Below are 19,732 nucleotides of genomic sequence, written 5' to 3' on the forward strand. Positions count from 1 at the left end.
TACGAGTGCTTTTATGTGGCCCTAATACAGGTGCTTTTATGCAGCCCTAACACGGGAGCTTTTTACATGGCACTGGCATGTGTTTTACATGTCTCCTGTGCAGGTGCTTTTTATGTGGCACCAGCTCATATATATATATAGTTTCAAAAGTTCAAAAGTACTTACAAGGTCAGAAATGGTCTTATACAGTGCAAATGTACGTACTAGATAGTTTGTATCAAACGTACGTAGAATATTACAGTAAAACTGACTGTGAATGATGTATGTAGACGTACTGATATGGCTATTTGAAATAAGTTAAAATATATCTGTGTGTGGCCTTAAAGTGTACAAACATTATTGGATTCAAATTAAATTTTCATGATGATGATGATGATACAAATTCATACAAGTATTTCAATAGATTGTCATGCTTCAACTACAGTGTTTTTTTTTGGTTTTTTTACCATTGTTCCTAATACATGAAGGTTGGACTCAAGTGTCAGTCCAACATTTATCAACATGTAGACACTTCAGATCTGGATGACAGGCTGTCCATTATTTCTTTGGCTGTCTCTAAAGATAAGTGCTATCCACCTCAGAATAGAGGAACTTCTTAGGTCATCAATACTAAATGTTTATAAGTACAGTGTAACTACCAGCTGTGTCACCAATGAGGTCACTTAACCAATTAAAAACAGCAGCAGTTAATTTGTCCTCAAATCATACCTTAGTATCTTAAAAAGGAAGAACATATTGACAAGGTAGTTCTAGTTATACAAAAAGACATGATCACAGCTGGAGCACTATTGATTTTTGATCTTTTTGGTCAAGGCTGATCTGGCACTGAATGACAACAGTAACCAGTGCTTCCTCGTAGAACAGTCCAAGTCAACATAGCTATTTTAACCTGTCAACTTTGGATTGGACAGACCAAATTTATACTTATTGTTTATGATTTTGTTTTTTCTCACATTTAAGTAAAAAAATTTTGATTGAAAACCATTTTTCTACACTTAGAAGCTCCAAAGGGCCTAAATTCTAGTGACAGTATTTATGACAAAGATGAACAACACTGACGAAACTTAATATTGATGTTTGATGTACACTAACTCATCATACACAGAGTGAAATTCCTTATTCACAATAATTTAAGTCTTTACATCTCCATTTGTATTTCACTATTTGCATAGTTGTTACTGTCTTTTCTTGTTTTTTTCGTAGCTCAGTTTGTATCTGCAGGATTCTGTTCAAATGTCTTCTCACTTTAAAAACAAGTTTCAACAAAAAATTGAACTATATAACCATTGACATCAGTCTAGGATGTAGGTATATTTTCCAGAAATCTCCCTTCTGTATCTGATCCAGCCAACTAGTGAATCACTAGTTGCTACACAAGAATATTAAAAGTTCCCTTGACTGAGTGACACTTTATATCCTGACATCCCATCTCCCATTGCATAAAATATCTGTTGCAGTAAAACTGTGCAGAAATTTCCTGATGGCTCTTTCTCATGGCTAGGTTAACACAGTCATGTGAAGAAAACATCTTGACCTGGTACATTATTAAATGTGTTACACTTAAAGGTATCTGATATTATTTCATAAATGCATATGTTCATTCTTGTGTTTGTGTATAATGTATGTTAGGATATAACATACATTATGCTCGAACACAAGATTGTATGTTAAGATCTGCGATTCTTAACTACAAATCTTGTTTTTGGAGATACACAAAAGATAGAATATTTATTTTGGTCCCTTTGTTTCCTCTTTGCTGAAAATGTGTTGCCAGTCTGTCTAAACGAAAAGAAAGTATTTTAAAACTTGATTTTAATTTAGGTATATTTATATCTGCTTGAATCCATATAGCTGAAAATATCTATCGTTTTTACTTCATAAATGTGGAATAATCTCAGGTTGTAAAATATTTGCTTGAACATCTTACGCAAATATATCCAAGCTGTCTAATTTATGATATTATGAAAAACTAGTGCAAAATTGACATTAGCCAACAAGCAAAGGACTAAAATCTGCTTTATGAAAGTAAATGTGCTCAACAGAGCATCCAACTGTAGAAAAAAAAATTAATTTAATCCAAGAGACTATATGTGAATATTTAGGTATTCATCCATGTATTAGAATGCTTGGGGGAAAGAATGTGATACGTTTTCTTCCCACCTCAACCTCTTCATTATACAACTGCTATTTATATTTTTATTATTTTTCAGTAGTTTTATTGTAGTTTTACACTTTCACTTCACTAGTGAAGGCGCATGGCTCAGTGGTTAGAGCGTCGAGCTTATGATCGTGAGATTGTGAGCTCGAATCCCGGACCGGGCTGCGTGTTGTGTTCTTGAGCAAGGCACTTTATTTCACGTTGCTCCAGTTCACTCAGCTGTAGAAATGAGTTGAGATGTCACGGGTGCCAAGCTGTATCAGCCCCTTTGTCTTTTCCTTGGATAACACTGGTGGCGTGGAGAGGGGAGGTTGGTATGCATGGGCGACTGCTGGTCTTTCATAAACAACCTCGCCCGGACTTGTGTCTAGGAGGGTAACTTTCTAGGTGCAATCCCATGGTCTGTGTCATGACCGAAGGGGGTCTCTGACACTTTCACTGAACAGCTATGTATCCCTGGATTTGAGAAATATTTTGTTTCAATTTTGTCTTTTTCATTGCACTGAAAAGTATTTTATGTGTTCGAAGTGTCCAGTCTTGATATTGTCTGTATATTGTGCATAAGCATATGTCCTGGAGTTTTGGTTACATATCTGTCTACATGGCTGTTAATCATTCCCAAGATATCTTATAGGGGTTGTTTCTGTTTTCAGTTTCCCTATTCTGGTTATTTGTTTTTCCAGTATTTTTATAGTAATAATAGAAACACAAAGTAAATGGCATATCATCTATGTTTCCAACAAATACTTTGGTATATAACTCTGCAAATATGGTAGTGGAAACAGTCGGGTTTAAAGAAGAAAATAATAGAAATTATAAAGAATTGCAATGGAAAGAGAATTAATTTCCTGTTCAAGAAATGAATGGTGAACTAGGGTAGATGGATGGAAGCACTCCGTCGGTTATGACGATGAGGGTTCCGGTTGATCCAAATCAACGGAACAGCCTGCTCGTGAAATTAACATGTAAGTGGCTGAGCACTCCACAGACACGTGTACCGTTAACGTAGTTCTCGGGGATATTCAGCGTGACAGAGAGTGACAAGGCCAGCCCTTTGAAATACAGGTACAACAGAAACAGGAAGTAAGAGTGAGAGAAAGTTGTGGTGAAAGAGTACAGCAGGGATCACCACCATCCCTGCCGGAGCCTCATGGAGCTTTAGGTGTTTTCGCTCAATAAACACTCACAACGCCTGGTCTGGGAATCGAAACCGCGATCCTACGACCGCGAGTCCACTGCCCTAACCACTGGGCCATTGCGCCTCCGAACTAGGGTAGAATCAACATACTGAATATAAGAGAGTTACATGATGAGGGAAAGTTTGGAAAACGATTACAAAAATTACCCCAAAAATACATTAACATAGTGTATGAGTAGTTGAGACAAAGAGTGGTATCAGTTAATGCAAAATTGGAAAGATATGATTTAAGAAATGAATGATACAGACAGAATAGACAGTTCCATTCAAATTAGAAAATAGTGTTATTTGATGAACTTGAGAGTATAAAAGAAATGAGATAGTTTTCCTGAATGCAGAAGAAAGTAGAGAATTTTGGAGTGGAATTCGGGATCAATCAGTCAAACAGATCAGCAATACAAGAATGATTAAGAAAGTTGGGGGGAAACAATGGAAGGTGTAGTGAAACAGGGAAATATAGTTATTGGAAAGAGGAACAGTTGGCCAATCAAGTAAATGGTAGCTGAATATTTTCTGAATATGTTTGAATGGAGTTTGGGTTACTAAAATAAAGTGCACAGGATTAATTTTGAGGAAAGAGAAAGGGGTTCAAAGAGAAGATATACAAATGCCAGAATATGAAAGAATGAAGGACTTAGAAACGGTTACAAGATATAAATATCTGGATATGCTAGAGGCTGACAGAACCAAAAAAGAAGGAAATGAAAGATGGGGTTATAAAAGAGTACAAAAGGAGATTATTCTTTTCTTTTCTTCTTTAAGCACAAGGTCCAAAATTTTGGAGGAAGTGGCTAATTGATTAGATAAATCCCTGTATGCAACTGGTACTTAATTTATCAACCCCACTATGCAACTGGTACTTAATTTATTGACCCCGAAAGGATAAAGGCAAAGTCAGCCTTGGCGGAATTTGAACTCAGAACGTAAAGACAGACGAAATACCTCTAAGCATTTTGCCCAGCATGCTAACATTTCTGCCAGCTCACTGCCTTACAAAAGGAGAATACTGAAGTCACAGTTGAATGGTGGTAGCATAATATTGACCATAAATTCAAGAACAGTACACTCTGTTAAGTGATTGGCATTAAAAAGGGCATCCAGCTGTAGAAACCATACCAAAGCAGGCAATGGAGCATAATGCAGTCCTCAGACATGTTAGATCCTGTCCAACCACTCATCCCATGCCAATATGGAAGATGGATGTCAGAAAGTTGATGATGATAAATATATATTTACTTCACTATTAAATATTTTGGGAGATATAACTCTGAGAAAATCCATGAGACTAGCAACCAAAGAGGGTCACAATTTTGACCTACTTTTTATTGTTCTCTTTAACCGTTTAGTCAGGGAATGAAGGGAGCATCCAAAAGCCTTTATTTTTTGTTTGTTTTTTTTTTTTTTTTAGAGGTATCCTAGACAGGAAGAGTGAAAGTTATCTCAAACTGGAAACTTGGTCTGAATGCTTGAAACAGTAAAATCTGGTCATAGTCCTTCAAGGATACATGGCCATGTTGGAGCAAGTGATGAATTAAATCTACTAACCAAGAACTGAGGGTGCAAAACACCAAAGCAATTACCAAAAACACTTTTTTTTATGCTCTAACAATTCTGTCAATTCCCCGCCTTAGTCTTATTGAGTTTCACTGCTGTCGGATACCTAATTATGACTTCTAAATTATACATGGCAAATGTTAAATATATATTGACTCGTCTGGCACCATCATCCGTTCGTGACCATTGCCAGTGCCGCCCCGACTGGCCTCGTGCTGGTGGCACGTAAAAAGCACCATCCAAACGTGGCCGTTTGCCAGCTCCGTCTGGCACCTGTGCGGGTGGCACGTAAAAAGCACCTACTACACTCACGGAGTGGTTGGCATTAGGAAGGGCATCCAGCCGTAGAAACACTGCCAGATCAGACTGGGCCTGATGCAGCCTTCTGGCTTCTCAGACCCCAGTTGAACCGTCCAACCCATGCTAGCATGGAAAGTGGACGCTAAACGATGATGATGATGATTCTTTTATAGGCTTCAGTCATTTCACTGCAGCCATGGGCTTTAGTCAATCATATTAACTCTAGTATTTTAATCTGGTGCTTATTTTACCAATCTGTACGTATAAAATGGCTAGGTTATGTCTTTGATGTAGATGGATGCAACTTGGCATAAATAAACACACACACACACACGTTTCTGCAGTTTCCATCTACCAAATTCTATTCACAAAGCTTCAGTCAACCTCAGGCTACATGGGAAGGTGTTTTCCCAAGGTTTTACACAGTGGGATTGAACCCAGAGACTTCTTGCTCACTTGTCTATGATTATGCATTGTTTTGAAATAATCTATATAAACCTATGGGTGGTATATTATATAATTTTTCTCTTATTACAAAGTGTACACCGGTGGTTGATTGATTATGGAACACTGACAGCTGTATAAACTGTCTAACTAAAGATATGTGGTTCTGACTACACTAAAGGTGAATGAAATGTAAATTAGGTCAAAATAGCAGTCCTGTAGTTATCAGATCAATAATTTCTCACTGAGTGTTCTAACAAAGAGCAAGATAATACATGCTTGCATACATACATACACACATACATACATCTATGTGTGTGGGGGTGTATGTGTGTAATTGTGAATAATCTTAATTGAAGAACTCCATGCATGGAGAGTAACAAACATATGTAGACTCAGCAAATTTTTTATCATCATCCTCCTCATTGTTTTAGATTTGCTTTCCATGCTGATGTGAGTGAGATGGGTTGTCATAGTTCAAGTTGTTGTTTGGTGTTACTGCTCTCCTTGTTGGGCTGGAAGACCACTTCTCGCTTGTATATTTTCTCCTAGGCATCATTTCTATGGCTGCATGTTGTTCATAACACCCAAACCCTAATCATTTTTAAAAGTGTATTTGATGCATTTTTGTTATGGTACCAGCAGGAGTGAACTTGTCTTGCTTTATACATGCACACACATGATGAGTTTCCATACAGTTTCCATCTAGTGATTCCACTCACAAAGTATTGGTTGATCTTAGGGTACAGTTGAAAACATTTGCACAAAGACCCACACAGCGATATTGAACTTGAAAGCACATGGCAGCCAGCCTTGTCTGCACCTTATAGAAGTATCTTCCATCATGATCATGATCATCATCATAAATTAACATCTGTATTCCATGCTGGCTTGGATTGGATGGTTTGACAGGATCCAATGTGACCAAGCACTGCACCATGCTCCAATCTCTGTTTTGGCATGGTTTCTATGGCTGGATGTTCTTTCTAATGCCAATCACTTTTTACAGCATGGACTTGGTGCTTCTATTCATGCCACTTGCACTGTTGAAATTGGCATGCAGCTTCAGAAATACATACTTCAGCTTTATACTAGTGGATGAGGGATTGAACTATGAAAAGTGGGTGGGGCAGTGCAGATTCTTGTAGAGGGTCTGGATGGTTACTCACATCCAGTAGAGGATGGGAAGAGTCACATCATATATAAATATACAGGTATATATATCATCATCATCATCGTTTTTACATCCAGTTTTCTATTACCATTGAGTTTTACTAAGATTTGAACTCATCATGACAAACTAAAGTTATGGAGAATTTCTATTTTGTTTAGCTAATTAGATCGTCCATGAGGGAGTCATACCCAATGATTGGTATAGCAGCATTATAGTCAACTGCTACAAAGGCAAAAGTGATGCTTTTGACAGGAATAATTACAGAGGCATCAAATTGCTGGACCAGGTGATGAAAGTCAAAGAAATGGTCATAGCTCAATTAATTAAGAAGAGAGTTAGTGTAGATGAGATGTGCCAGGCAGGAGCATGGCTAAAGCTATATTCCTTGTTAGGCAACATCAAGATAATTATCTATCCAAAAATGAACCCCTGTACTTGGATTTTGTCGACATGGAGAAAGCCTTTGACAGAATCCTTCATTCCTTTATTGGATGGTCAATGCAGAAGCCAGGGATAGATGAGTGGTCGGTGAGAGTTGTATAAGCCATGTACAGGGATGCTGTCAGTAAGGTGAAGGTTAGCAACAAGCATTGCAATGAATTCAGGGTACAAGTAGGAGTCCACCAAGGATCAGTCCTCAACCCCCTCTTGGTCATAGTAGTCCTCTAGGAAATAGCAGAGGAATTTGAGATGGGCTGCCCCTGGGAGCTTCTCTATGCTGATGACCTTGTTCTTATAGCCGAATTACTACCAGAACTAGAGAAGAAATTTCAGGCATGGAAGCAAGGTCTAGAATCAAAGGGCCTTAGAGTTAATCTAGCAAACAACAAAGTTGTAGTAAGTAGGGGAGCAAACAAATCATAAATGCCTTCAGGTAGATGGCCCTGTTTGATCTGTAGAAAAGGTATAGGTGGAAATTCCATAGGATATACTTGATGCAAGCTATGGACACATAAGAGGTGCAGTAATATCAAAGGAAGGTTAATAGGGAAAATAGTTTTTGTGTGGAAGGTGCACAGGTACAATTAACACTAAAAATGTCCAGAAAATAGACTCTATCAAATGCCAAGGAGGAAAACTAGTAGTTGATAGCTTCTGTTATGTAGGTGACCAAGTCAGTAGTGGAGGTGGAAGCTAGAATAAAAATAAGCTGGGCAAAGTTCAGAGAGCTTCTACCTCTCTTATTTCTTTATTGCCCACAAGGGGCTAAACATAGAGGGGACAGACAAAGGGATTAAGTCGATTACATCGACCCCAGTGTGTAACTGGCACTTAATTTATCGACTCCAAAAGGATGAAAGACAAAGTCGACCGAGGTGGAATTTGAACTCAGAACGTAACAGCAAACGAAATACTACTAAGCATTTCACCCGGCATGTGAACGTTTAACACGCCAGGTGAAATGCTTAGTGGTACTTCGTTTGTCTTTACGTTGTGAGTTCAAATTCTGCTGAGGTTCTCTTTGCCTTTCATCCTTTCGGGGTCAATAAATTAAGTACAAGTGGCGTCCTGGGGGTCGAGCTAATTGACTGCCTCGCTCCCCCAAAATTTCAGGCCTTGTATCTAGAGTAGAAAAGAGTATACCATGCTTGAGAAGACCTGTCAAGTCAAGTGAAATCATAGTCATGGCTGACGCAGGTGTTACATAACTAGTACCAATGCTAGTGGCACGTAAAGGGCACGGACTACACTCTTGGAGTAGTTGGTGTTAGGAAGGGCATCGAGCCATAGAAACCATGCCAAGTAAGATTGGAGCCTGGTACGGCTTACCAGTTTTCAGTCAAACCGTCCAACTCGTGTCGGCATGGAAGACGGATGTTAAATGATGAGGAAGATGACAACACTGAACTGAACCTTATTATGTTATGTATGTGGACTGAGGCACTGAGATTGTTTTTGAGGGACACACCAGTTGTTTGTAAATCATAGACCTTTATGTGGGCAGACTGATACCCGACTGACTTACCCAAATAACTTTCTTACCTTCATTCTATTTTTCATTCCCTGTCTAGCTTTCATTGTTTATCACTCACCCACTCAGTCTCTTTCAATTTCTTTCTCATACACACACATTAATATTTCCATAGTAACAGAGATTGTGATGGTTCTGGAAATTGCATTACTTTGCTTTGATTGTTGAAACAAAGTTTCATAGCTTGATTTTCTTTTGAAAGCCAACCAGTCAACTATAATGTGGTTGGAAATAGAAGTCACCCAGCTAAATTAGGGCAAATTTCAGATATATAGCTTATCTTAATATCAGTGATGGTGTTTAAATTCTTGTCTTCCAGACACTCTTTTATTTAAATGTTTTATTGTATTTTCTTTTTATATCAATGTGAAATTCATAGTGAAGTTTGTGTTTTCTTTTCTGTTTATTTTATTGTTGATAGACACCTTTTTTTATTTGCTTTGTTGTTGTTTAGCTCCAAGTTTGTTCTGATCAAACAAATGTAGGATCAAAGGCATTCCTGCTTTGACCATCCAGTTTTCATCATCATCATCATCATCGTTTAACGTCCGTTTTCCGCGCTAGCACGGGTTGGACGGTTCGACCGGGGACTGGGAAGCCAGGGGCTGCACCAGGCTCCAGTCCGATCTGGCAGTGTTTCTACAGCTGGATGCCCTTCCTAACGCCAACTACTCCACGGGTGTAGTGGGTGCTTTTTACGTGCCACTGGCACAGGTGCCAGGGGAGTCTGGCATCGGCCACGATCGGTTGGTGCTTTTAACGTGCCACCGGCACGGAAGCCAGTCAAGGCGGCACTGGCATCAGCCACGTTTGGATGGTGCTTTTTATGTGCCACCGGCACGGAAGCCAATCGAGGCGGCGCTGGCATTGGCCACGTTCGGATGGTGCTTTTTATGTGCCACCGGCACAGGTATCCCAACTACTATTTCCATTGATATTTATTTCGATGGGAGAAACTAGAAGTAGTTGATAGTTTCCGCTACCAATTTTATGTTTCATAAATAGTGTATCTGTCTAGGACCTTGTCACCATATGTCTGTTCTTTTGTACACAAATATCTCACTAGTTGCTGTAGTCCTTTGTCTTCCCCTGCATGAGATTCAACCACCTGGGATCAACTTTCACCATTTCTTTCCATGTCTGTCTATCTTCCTCTCCTGCCAGTTCTATGTATTTCAAATTCTTGATACTTCTTTACCAATCTTTCATCCTCCATATGCATCATATCTCTGTACCAGCTCAGTCTTCTCTCATGCCAGATACATCTGATTCTTTTACCCACTTCTTCTCTAAGTTCATTTGTGCTATGTTGTGTATCTGTTCTAATATTATACATCCTGCAGAGCATGCTTACCCCAGATTCAGCTATAAGTGTGTCATCAGCACACAGAACTTCCCACAGATAGCTACTATTAAACTTGTTGGTTATGGATTGGAAAACTGTAATACACAGGTGGGATGGGGTCTGAGAACTGAGCCCCCACTCCACCTACTTCTTACAATTCTCCAGTTCCTACATGCTAAATTCCTTGCTGAGCACTATATTAACTCTCACGTTACCACTCTACATGGCTTGTGTGACTCTCACAAGCAACTCATCTACACCTTGTTTTCTCAGCAACCACCAAACTACAAAACATGATAATCTGTCAGAGGTCATCTTCATTTAAGTCTGGTTCTCAACTGGGATCCATATGACCCTTGGGGTCCATATAACCCTTGGGGGTTCATATAAGATTTTAAAAAATTTATGTGCAATAAATTGGTTATACATCTACAATACACAATATTTTAACAATTTTCTTATAAAATTCCTAGTAATATATAATTAAAAAATATAATAGGGTTTTTTAAACGTCAGATAGCTGTGAGGAACTTCCAAGTAAAATAGGAATTAAAGGGGTCCATAGGTAAATTATGGTTGAAAATCACTGATTTAAGCAAATGCTAGATAAACAGGCTAACTTACTCTTTGTTAAGACTTTATGCAGCTGTCTCACTTGGAAGAGAAATGTTGATTCTGATTTAGCAAATTACTTTATTGTTGTTGTGTAAACCCTTGGTCAACCCTGAATGAGTAGATCTTTGGTCAAAGTTATTCCAGCTGTGGATAACCATCTTATTTTCAGACATATTGTATCTAGACCTACATAATGTAATGCATACCTTTTTTGAAAGAAGTTATGATTTGAGGGAGACTTGGCTGCTATTTTGAGCAGCGTAAATGACCATGTGGAAGTTCTTTCTTTTACTCATAAATTACTGTTTTATTTTACTTGTGTATGGGATAAATTAATATAAAAAATTATAAAATTATCTTATCTCTTTCTTGTTAATTGCTGAAAATATTTCTTTCCCTTCATTTAGGCACAAGAAGAGTTTACAGAAGCCAAAAAAGTGTTTGATGATATTAATAATGAGCTACAAGTTGAACTTCCAGAGTTTTATGACAAGTAAATTAATATTTTCTTATATCTTAAAACTATTTATAACTTTACTTTCAGTAAATATTGGTTGTTAACACGAGCACAAGGTCTTAAATTTGAGAGATGAGTAGGGTTGATTGTATCAACCACAGTACTTGAGTGATGCTTATTTTAACTTCAAGTTTCATCCCAGAAGAATGAAATTTTGAACTTAATGCCTCTAATAAGTATTACAACCACCCTGATACTTGTGAGGGATCAGAGCATTTATTGTTGTATTTAATCTACTTGCCCACTAAGGCCCTCATGCTTTCCGAAATCCGCCGAAACTACACCTGATTATATATACACTTTAGATGAGTTGTAGTGCACCTGAGCACTGTACACAATTATTATTATTATTATTATATTTAAAAACAAGCAATATTGGAATCTTGTCTTATGATATAAATCTTGTCTGAGACATTAATTGAATATTCCTAAATTCCCACTATAAGATTAAAGTTAATGGAATGATGAGAAGAAGGAATTTAATTAGCAGTAACGCTCATCTGTTAAATATTTATATGCTCTAATTACTCTCAAATATGCTGTAATTCACTCACCAGGTCTCATAACCTCACCTTGATAATAATTATTTTAACACTTTATAAGTGAACTGCTTATCTTACCTACATTTCTTATACTGCAGCCATGACTCTATGATTAAGGAGCTCACTTTGTAACCACTTGGTTTTAGGATTAGTCCCACTGCATGACACCTTAGGAAGGTGTCTTCTATAATAGCCTTGGGTTGATCAATACCTTGTGAGTGAATTTGTTTGATGAAAACAGTGTACAAGACCATTGTGTGTATAATGTGTGTGTATGTTTGTGTTTGTTCTCCCCACTGCTTGACAACCAGTGTTGGTGCCTTTAGATCTCCATAGTTTAGCAGTTAGTCAAAAGAACTAATAGAGTAAGTTCCAAAGGCTGTAATAATTTCAATTTGTTATTTCAGACGGGTACCGTTTTATTCCCAATCATTCCAAAACCTGTTTGCTGCAGAAAAAGCCTTTCATTCAGAACAAGGAAATGTAAGTAATAGTATCCTTTCATTTTTTTTTCTTTTAATTGAAGCAAAACTTTTCTAAGTTTCACTTTTTCTTAACCCTTTAAAACTCAGACCTGTCCAGTCCATATTAACAACGATTCTCTCATTGATTTAGTTTTCTCCCTCTGTGTTCTTAGTTGAGTTTAAATCTTATGAGAATCCATAAGTACAGTAATGCATAACCATCAATTCAATCAGCAGCATTCTATATCCCCGGCCAAATTTAGTTAACAAGTCCTTATTTTATCAGCTATTTTCAACCCAGGATAGTATGACATTATATCATTGATTGTGTAGACTTTGCTATTTTCCATTACAAAAATGACATTAATTTTTCTTACAGCACCATCCGAACGTGGCCGATGCCAGTGCCGCCTAGGCTGGCTTCCATGCCGGTGGCACGTAAAAAGCACTATCCGAATCGTGGCCGATGCCAGTGCCGCCTTGACTGGCTTCTGTGCTGGTGGCACGTAAAATGCACCAATCCGATCGTGGCCGTTGCCAGCCTCGCCTGGCACCTGTGCAGGTGGCACATAAAAAGCACCCACTACACTCACGGAGTGGTTGGCGTTAGGAAGGGCATCCAGCTGTAGAAACACTGCCAGATCAGACTGGAGCCTGGTGCAGCCTTCTGGCTTCCCAGACCCCGGTCAAACCGTCCAACCCATGCTAGCATGGAGAACGGACGTTAAACGATGATGATGATTCCTAGAATAGTCAAACCTGGGGCTCATTTGAATGCAGGTCTGTGTGATCAATGCTGATCTAGGGCTTTAAGATATACACGTTGAAATAAATAGATTGTTTTGATCAAAGCTATGGTGCAATTCCTGAATGGATATTATTTTATATTATCCATAATTTTTCCACCTTAAAGTCTCAGCCTCCTGTTAGAAATTTCATATGGAAATTTTATTGGAATTTAAGGTATAATTTCAAAAGTATTTATCTCTCTATTGCACAAAGCAGTTTAACCCTTTAGCATTTAAACCAGCCATATCCTGCCAAATTATTCTACTTGTTTAATGTTCAAACTGGCCAAACCTGGCCTCACACACCTAAAAATATCATTCTAAAAATGAACAATCATCACATCACTGTTATCTCAAAGGCACAAGATAATACATGGTTAATTCAAAACAATGTGAATGAATAAGCATTATATTTGACAGAGAAATCCGAAAGCTAAAAGGTTAAAGGTGATAAATTGGCTGAATTCATAGACTGTTGACTAGAATGATTTGCAATACTGGTCCAACTCTCTGCTCCGAGTTCAAATCTTGCCAAGGTCAACTTTACTTTTCTTCTTGGAGTTCATAAAAAAAGTACTAATCCAAGGTAGTGGATTAGCAAAGCTGTTAGTCTCAGATTGGATGCCTTGTGTCGTTTGTTCTGACTCTCTACATTTTGGGTTCAAATCATGTTGTGGCCTACTCATGTTGTCTTTGGTTTGAGAATATATATTTCCTGGCCCCTGCCTTCTACTAGTCTCGCAAACCCTGTAAATGAAAGGATGGATGTTAGTATGGATGGAAAAGGGCTATGAATTTTGAAGGAAGAAAAATAACTGAAACCTAGAAAATTTTAGTACAAAATAAAAAAAAAACATATGTACCATTATAGGTACTGGCATGGGTGTTTGGTTAAGAAGCTTGCTTTGCAACCACATGGTTTCAAGATCACTTCCACTGCACAGTACCTTGAAGAAGTGCTGGCCAATGTTTTATGGGTGAATTTGGTAGACAGAAACTGTATAGAAGCCTGTTGTGTGTGTGTGTGTGTGTGTGTGTGTGTGTGTGTGTGTTCCTTCCACCTACAATCTGTGTTTGTTTATGTCTCTGCAACTTAGAGGTTCGGCAAAAGAGGTCAGTTGAATTAGTGCCAGACTTGAAATAATTACTGGGGTTGATATCTGTTTGATCAAATCCTTCAAGACTTTGTTCCTGCATGACTGCACTCCTATGATTGAAACAAATAAAAAAAGATAAACGATATAAAAAAAATGTACATTTTCATCTACAAGCTCCTTGATATAGATGACAATCAGCTGACGAATCAAGTTTGACTCTCAGTAATAGTTATTTCACTTAGGCCTTTAGCAAAGGTATATACAACACATCTCCAGTTACTCCACCTTCTGAAGTGAATAGTGTTATTGATCAAGTAATGAGTACTTCTCATTATAAAAGGTCAAACAATTGACATTTTTACCACTGAAAGTACTCTTATCTATAATTTTAAAATATGTTTGTATTGTAGCCACAGGTCAACTCTGGTGGAGCAAGTTTATGATCAAAGCTATTCCAGCCTTGATCATCCTCTCTTTGTGGGGGCATCTTGAAACACATTTATCTAATGTGTTCTTTTTTCCTAAGGTGATAAAAGCTAGGATCAACTTATTGAGTTTCTTGAAGACATCACTCAAGTCGCTGATCGTGGCTCATGAGTGGATGTTGTTTACCTTGACTTTGCTAAAGCTTTTAATTCTGTGTCACACAAAAGACTTATGGCAAAACTCTCTGCAATGGGTGTGAAAACTGATCTTTTTAACTGGTTGGAGTCCTTCATTCTCAGTCAAAAAGAGGTAATCACGGTTCTAAGACAGCATTCTTCACCCTATGAGATGTCATCTGTTGTACCGCAGGTATCTGTTCTTGGTTCCCTTTTGTTTGATGCATATATTAATGACATAAATGTCAACTTAAAGAATGCCACAGTGCTGAAATATGCAAACATCAAGCTGTACCTTGAGATAAAAAGGACAGATCCTGAACACTATAGATCTTTCCTGGAATCGGACTTGGACACAGTGCAACAATGGATCATGGACTGGAACTCAAACTGGTTGTGGACAAGTGTACCTCTATGCTTTTGGGAGGAAAAATCCAGTGTCCACATACTCTCTCCACAAAACTAATATCAAGAAGTTTGTGAACGTGACCTGAGCATTTACTGTCAACAGCGATTTGCACTGGACAAAGCACTTTTCTAAAATTGTCAAGAAGGCCGAGGGTGTCTTGGTATCACTCAGCAAGACCTTTGTCAGCCGCTCTCCAGCTATCTATTTAAAGTTGTATATGGCTATGGTGCGGCCACGCTTGGAATTTGCATCACCAGTTTGGAACCCTTATGTTGCTCAGGACATTGATCTCCTGGAAACTATTCAGAGATGTGCAACCAAGTGAATACCCTCCATCGAGTATCTACCATACTCTGAATGCCTTGCTTCCCTGGGCATAGATACACTGAAGCTCTGATGTCTGGCAACTGACTTGGTAAACACCCACAAAATTATTAACCATCATGCCAACAACCACCTTGAGCACCTTTTTGAGTTCCATGTGTCTAACACACCTGGGTATGCCTACAAAGTCAGTAAAAAACACAGCTCCCTTAACTTTTAGAAACATTTTTTCACACTCAAGATATACTGAAGCATCAATTGTTAGTTGCGGAAACATTGCATCCTTTAAAACCACCATGCTTCCTGAAATTCGCCAACACTACACCTGATATCCCCGCCTCTGTATGTATGCACACATGTATATCATGACTCATACACTCTTCACTTTCCTGACTTTTGTACATAATTCTATGTACTGTACATGCACCTTTGATGAATTGTAGCACACCTCAACACTATTCACAATAATTTCATTCATCATCATCATCATTGTCATCATTTAACGTCCACTTTCCATGCTGGCATGGATTGGATGGTTTGACTGAGAGCTCGCAAGCCAGAAGGCTGCACAGGTGCCAATCTGATCTGGCAAAGTTTCTACAGCTTGATGCCCTTCCTAACACCAATTATTATTATTATTATCATTATAAGTGGAGATATGGTTGTGTGGTAAGAAGTTTGCTTCCAACCACAGGGTTCCACTGTGTGGAACTTTGGACAAGTGTTTTCTATTATAGCCTCAGGCCAACTAAAGCCTTTTGATGGATTTGGTTGTTAGAAACTGAAAGATGACCATCATATATATTTCTTTACTACCCACAAGGGGCTAAACACAGAGAGGACAAACAAGGACAGACAAAGGGATTAAGTCGATTACATCGACCCCAGTGTGCAGCTGGTACTTAATTTATCGACCCTGAAAGGATGAAAGGCAAAGTCGACCTCGGCGGAATTTGAACTCAGAACATAACGGCAGACGAAATACGGCCACGCATTTCGCCCGGCGTGCTAACGTTTCTGCCAACTCGCCGCCTTCATATGTGTGTGTGTGTGTTTTCCTTGTCTTGACATAACATGGTAGTTCATTTTCAGTTTCTGCAAGAATGTGTGCGGCCACAGGGAAATATTACTTTGCTTGGAAGCAGGGTGAGGGCTAGCAAAAGGAAGGGCATCTAGCTGCAGAAAGTCTCTCTCAATAAACTCCATTTGACCCATGCAAACATGGAAAAAGGGACTTTTAAATGACAATGATGAGGTTAATTAAGTGTGATTTGAGGGCTATTTAGCTGTTATTTCTAGCTGGTCAAGTAAACACAAGTTTCTTTTGTTGATTTAAAATACAGTTATTTATAACCGAAAATTGTTTTGTTTTTTTAATTTTCTATATTGTTTTCCAGATATCAGCAACTTTGATTGAAATTTGTGAGTCTTTATCAGCAAATTTTATATTACCTGAAAGAAAGTCAACGATACGATCAGTGTAAATATATATTCTATTTATACAACTCTATTTTTTGCTAGTTTAAAATCCAGTTTATATTTTCTTTCATAGTCATTTTCTGTATGTAAGTGAATTTGATTTCCTCTTTCTTTTTTTCCTTTTGAAGATTTAATATTAGCATTAATCTCACATCACTTCTCTCTCTGCTTCCCCCTCTCTATCCATCTATCTATCCTACCTATCTATCTATCTATCTATCTATCTATCTATCTATCTATCCTATCTATCTATCTATCTATCTATCTATCCTATCTATCTATCCTATCTATCTATCCTATCCTATCTATCTATCCTATCCTATCTATCTATCTATCCTATCTATCTATCTATCTATCTATCTATCTATCTATCTACCTACCTACCTACCTACACACACACACACACACACACACACACACATGTATACAAATACACACATATACATCCATCTCTTTGCTATTTATATCTCTGCATCTGTCAATCTTTCAACCTATCTGTCTACTTATCTATCTATCTGTCTATTCATCTGTTTATCTATCTGTCTGTCTTTCTATTTGTCTATCATTCTGTCTGTCTCTATATGTTTGTGTTTACCAAATCCTGAAATGTCTGATGATGAAAATGTTTGGTGTGTTTACAAAAACTACCATACATCTGTTCCATTATTTGTGTATAGATTTCAGATAAATCTATAACATGTACAGTAAAGATATTAAACTACAGAAAAACACAGCAATTCTATTACCTTTTGAATTACTTATTAATTTCCATTGAATTTTTCTCTACTCATCATTTAATGTATTTCGTTTGGTGAGCAAAATATTCTCATTTTAATGTCAGTAAATATAAATTTAGTGGAGGTGCATGGCTTAGTGGTTAGGGTGTCAGCATCATGATCATAAGATTGTGGTTTCGATTCCTGGACTGGGCGACGCGTTGTGTTCTTGAGCAAAATACTTCTTTTCACGTTGCTCCAGTCCACTCAGCTGGCAAAAATGAGTAACGCTCCAATGGACTGGTGTCCCGTCCAGCTGGGGAACACATACGCCATTGAAACCGGGAAACCAGGCCCATGAGCCTGGCCAGGCTTTAAAAGGGCGCATTTATTTTTATATTCAAATATTGATTTATACAAATTATGCAGCTAATACTCACAATAACTCTGAATATTTAGATGTCTCTGGTTCAATTCTAGGTTTAAGCATGTTGGTGTGGTTCTGTTTTGTTCTTGAAATTAATACTAACCAAAGTTTCTACAATTTGACTTAGGGAAACTGATAAAAGGGGATATTGTGGTTGCATAGTATATATACCAGTGTATAAGACATTTTAAGACATTAGTGAAGGCGCGTGGCTCAGTGGTTAGAGCGTCGAGCTTACGATCGTGAGGTTGTGAGCTCGAATCCCGGACCGGGCTGCATGATGTGTTCTTGAGCAAGACACTTTATTTCACGTTGCTCCAGTTCACTCAACTGTAGAAGTGAGTTGCGATGTCACAGGTGCCAAGCTGTATCGGCCCTTGCCTTTCCCTTGGATAGCACTGGTGGCGTAGAGAGGGGAGGTTGGTATGCATGGGCGACTGCGGGTCTCCCATAAAACAACCTTGCCCAGACTTGTGCCTCAGAGGGTAACTCTCTAGGTGCAAACCCATGGTCAGTGTCTGACCGAAGGGGGTCACCACCACTATAAGACATTTTAATTATTCTTAAATGTAACAAAAATTTCCTTGTGTCTAATGTAGTCATATTACAGATGTAATTCCTAGTGTATGATGAAACATTAAATTTGTTTTTCCAATAGTATTTTTTTCTAACAAAAAGTAGGGGTTTGTCTTATGTGAGAGTGTCTCTTATACACCAGCAAATACAGTATATATCCATTAATGCATAATCATCATTATAATGCAATTTCTGATATTATATTGGTGGCGTTACTTTTATTTGGCATAATTTTTGTTCAATCCTTTTTATTTTATAGATCTGAGAGCAATCATCACCTTCAAAATGTAATTGACAGCTTCCAACAGTTTCAGATGCAATCTAAAGACAATGGTGTAATCTCCTTAGTTTTAAAGAGTGACTCAGGTAACTTAATAATTAACAATCATCATCATCGTTTAACGTCCGCTTTCCATGCTAGCATGGGTTGGACGATTTGACTGAAGACTGGTGAACCAGATGGCTGCACCAGGCTCCACTCTTGATCTAGTAGAGTTTCTACAGCTGGATGCCCTTCCTAATGCCAACCACTCCGAGAATGTAGTGGGTGCTTTTACGTTCCACCAGCACAAGGGCCACAAACAAAATAAGTGCCCTTGATATATTATTTGAGTAATTTATATTAATTATTTGCTACAAAAAAAACTTCTTCAAAAGGATACGATTCAAATGAAACTTTTGTCTTGAATCTCAAGTTTCAGGGAAAAAAACCATATGCAGCTGAAAATGCTCTATTCATCTGTTTTACATACACTCTCCATGCTAGCATGGGTTAGACAAGCCCATTTTTACAGCTAAGTGGCCTTTTTTGCTAACTCTTACCTGTTTTTTTTTTTATTAGTGGACTTCTTATTCCATTTACCTTTCAAAAGGCAATGCCACAAGATGATTTGTTTGTAGAGAATGTAAAAAAAAAATCACTACCATATTTGTCTAACCCATGTTAACATAGAAAAATGGATGTAAAATGAATGAATATATATTTTTTGAAAACTTTTTGCTTGCTACTCTGAACTTGAATTAGCACTTTT

The 19,732-nt window shown here is 38.0% G+C and overlaps 1 protein-coding gene across 2 annotated transcripts in view; it reads left to right on the forward strand.

Annotated features, from left to right (window-relative positions):
- The window catches only part of LOC115210848 (myc box-dependent-interacting protein 1), a 165,995-nt gene that overhangs the window by 130,289 nt on the left and 15,974 nt on the right, over window positions 1-19,732 (forward strand). For both annotated transcript variants that reach the window (XR_004998910.1, XM_029779604.2), the window contains exons 7-10: window positions 11,168-11,253; window positions 12,227-12,302; window positions 16,901-16,983; window positions 18,961-19,067. Coding sequence is in view for 1 of the 2 variants with exons in the window: in XM_029779604.2 (XP_029635464.1) it covers window positions 11,168-11,253; window positions 12,227-12,302; window positions 16,901-16,983; window positions 18,961-19,067 (352 nt within the window). In the remaining variant the exon portion in view is untranslated. The remainder of the gene's footprint in view (window positions 1-11,167; window positions 11,254-12,226; window positions 12,303-16,900; window positions 16,984-18,960; window positions 19,068-19,732) is intronic.

The sequence above is a fragment of the Octopus sinensis genome, linkage group LG4 (genome assembly GCF_006345805.1).
Source record: "Octopus sinensis linkage group LG4, ASM634580v1, whole genome shotgun sequence".
In the NCBI taxonomy this organism is placed as follows: Eukaryota; Metazoa; Mollusca; class Cephalopoda; order Octopoda; family Octopodidae; genus Octopus; species Octopus sinensis.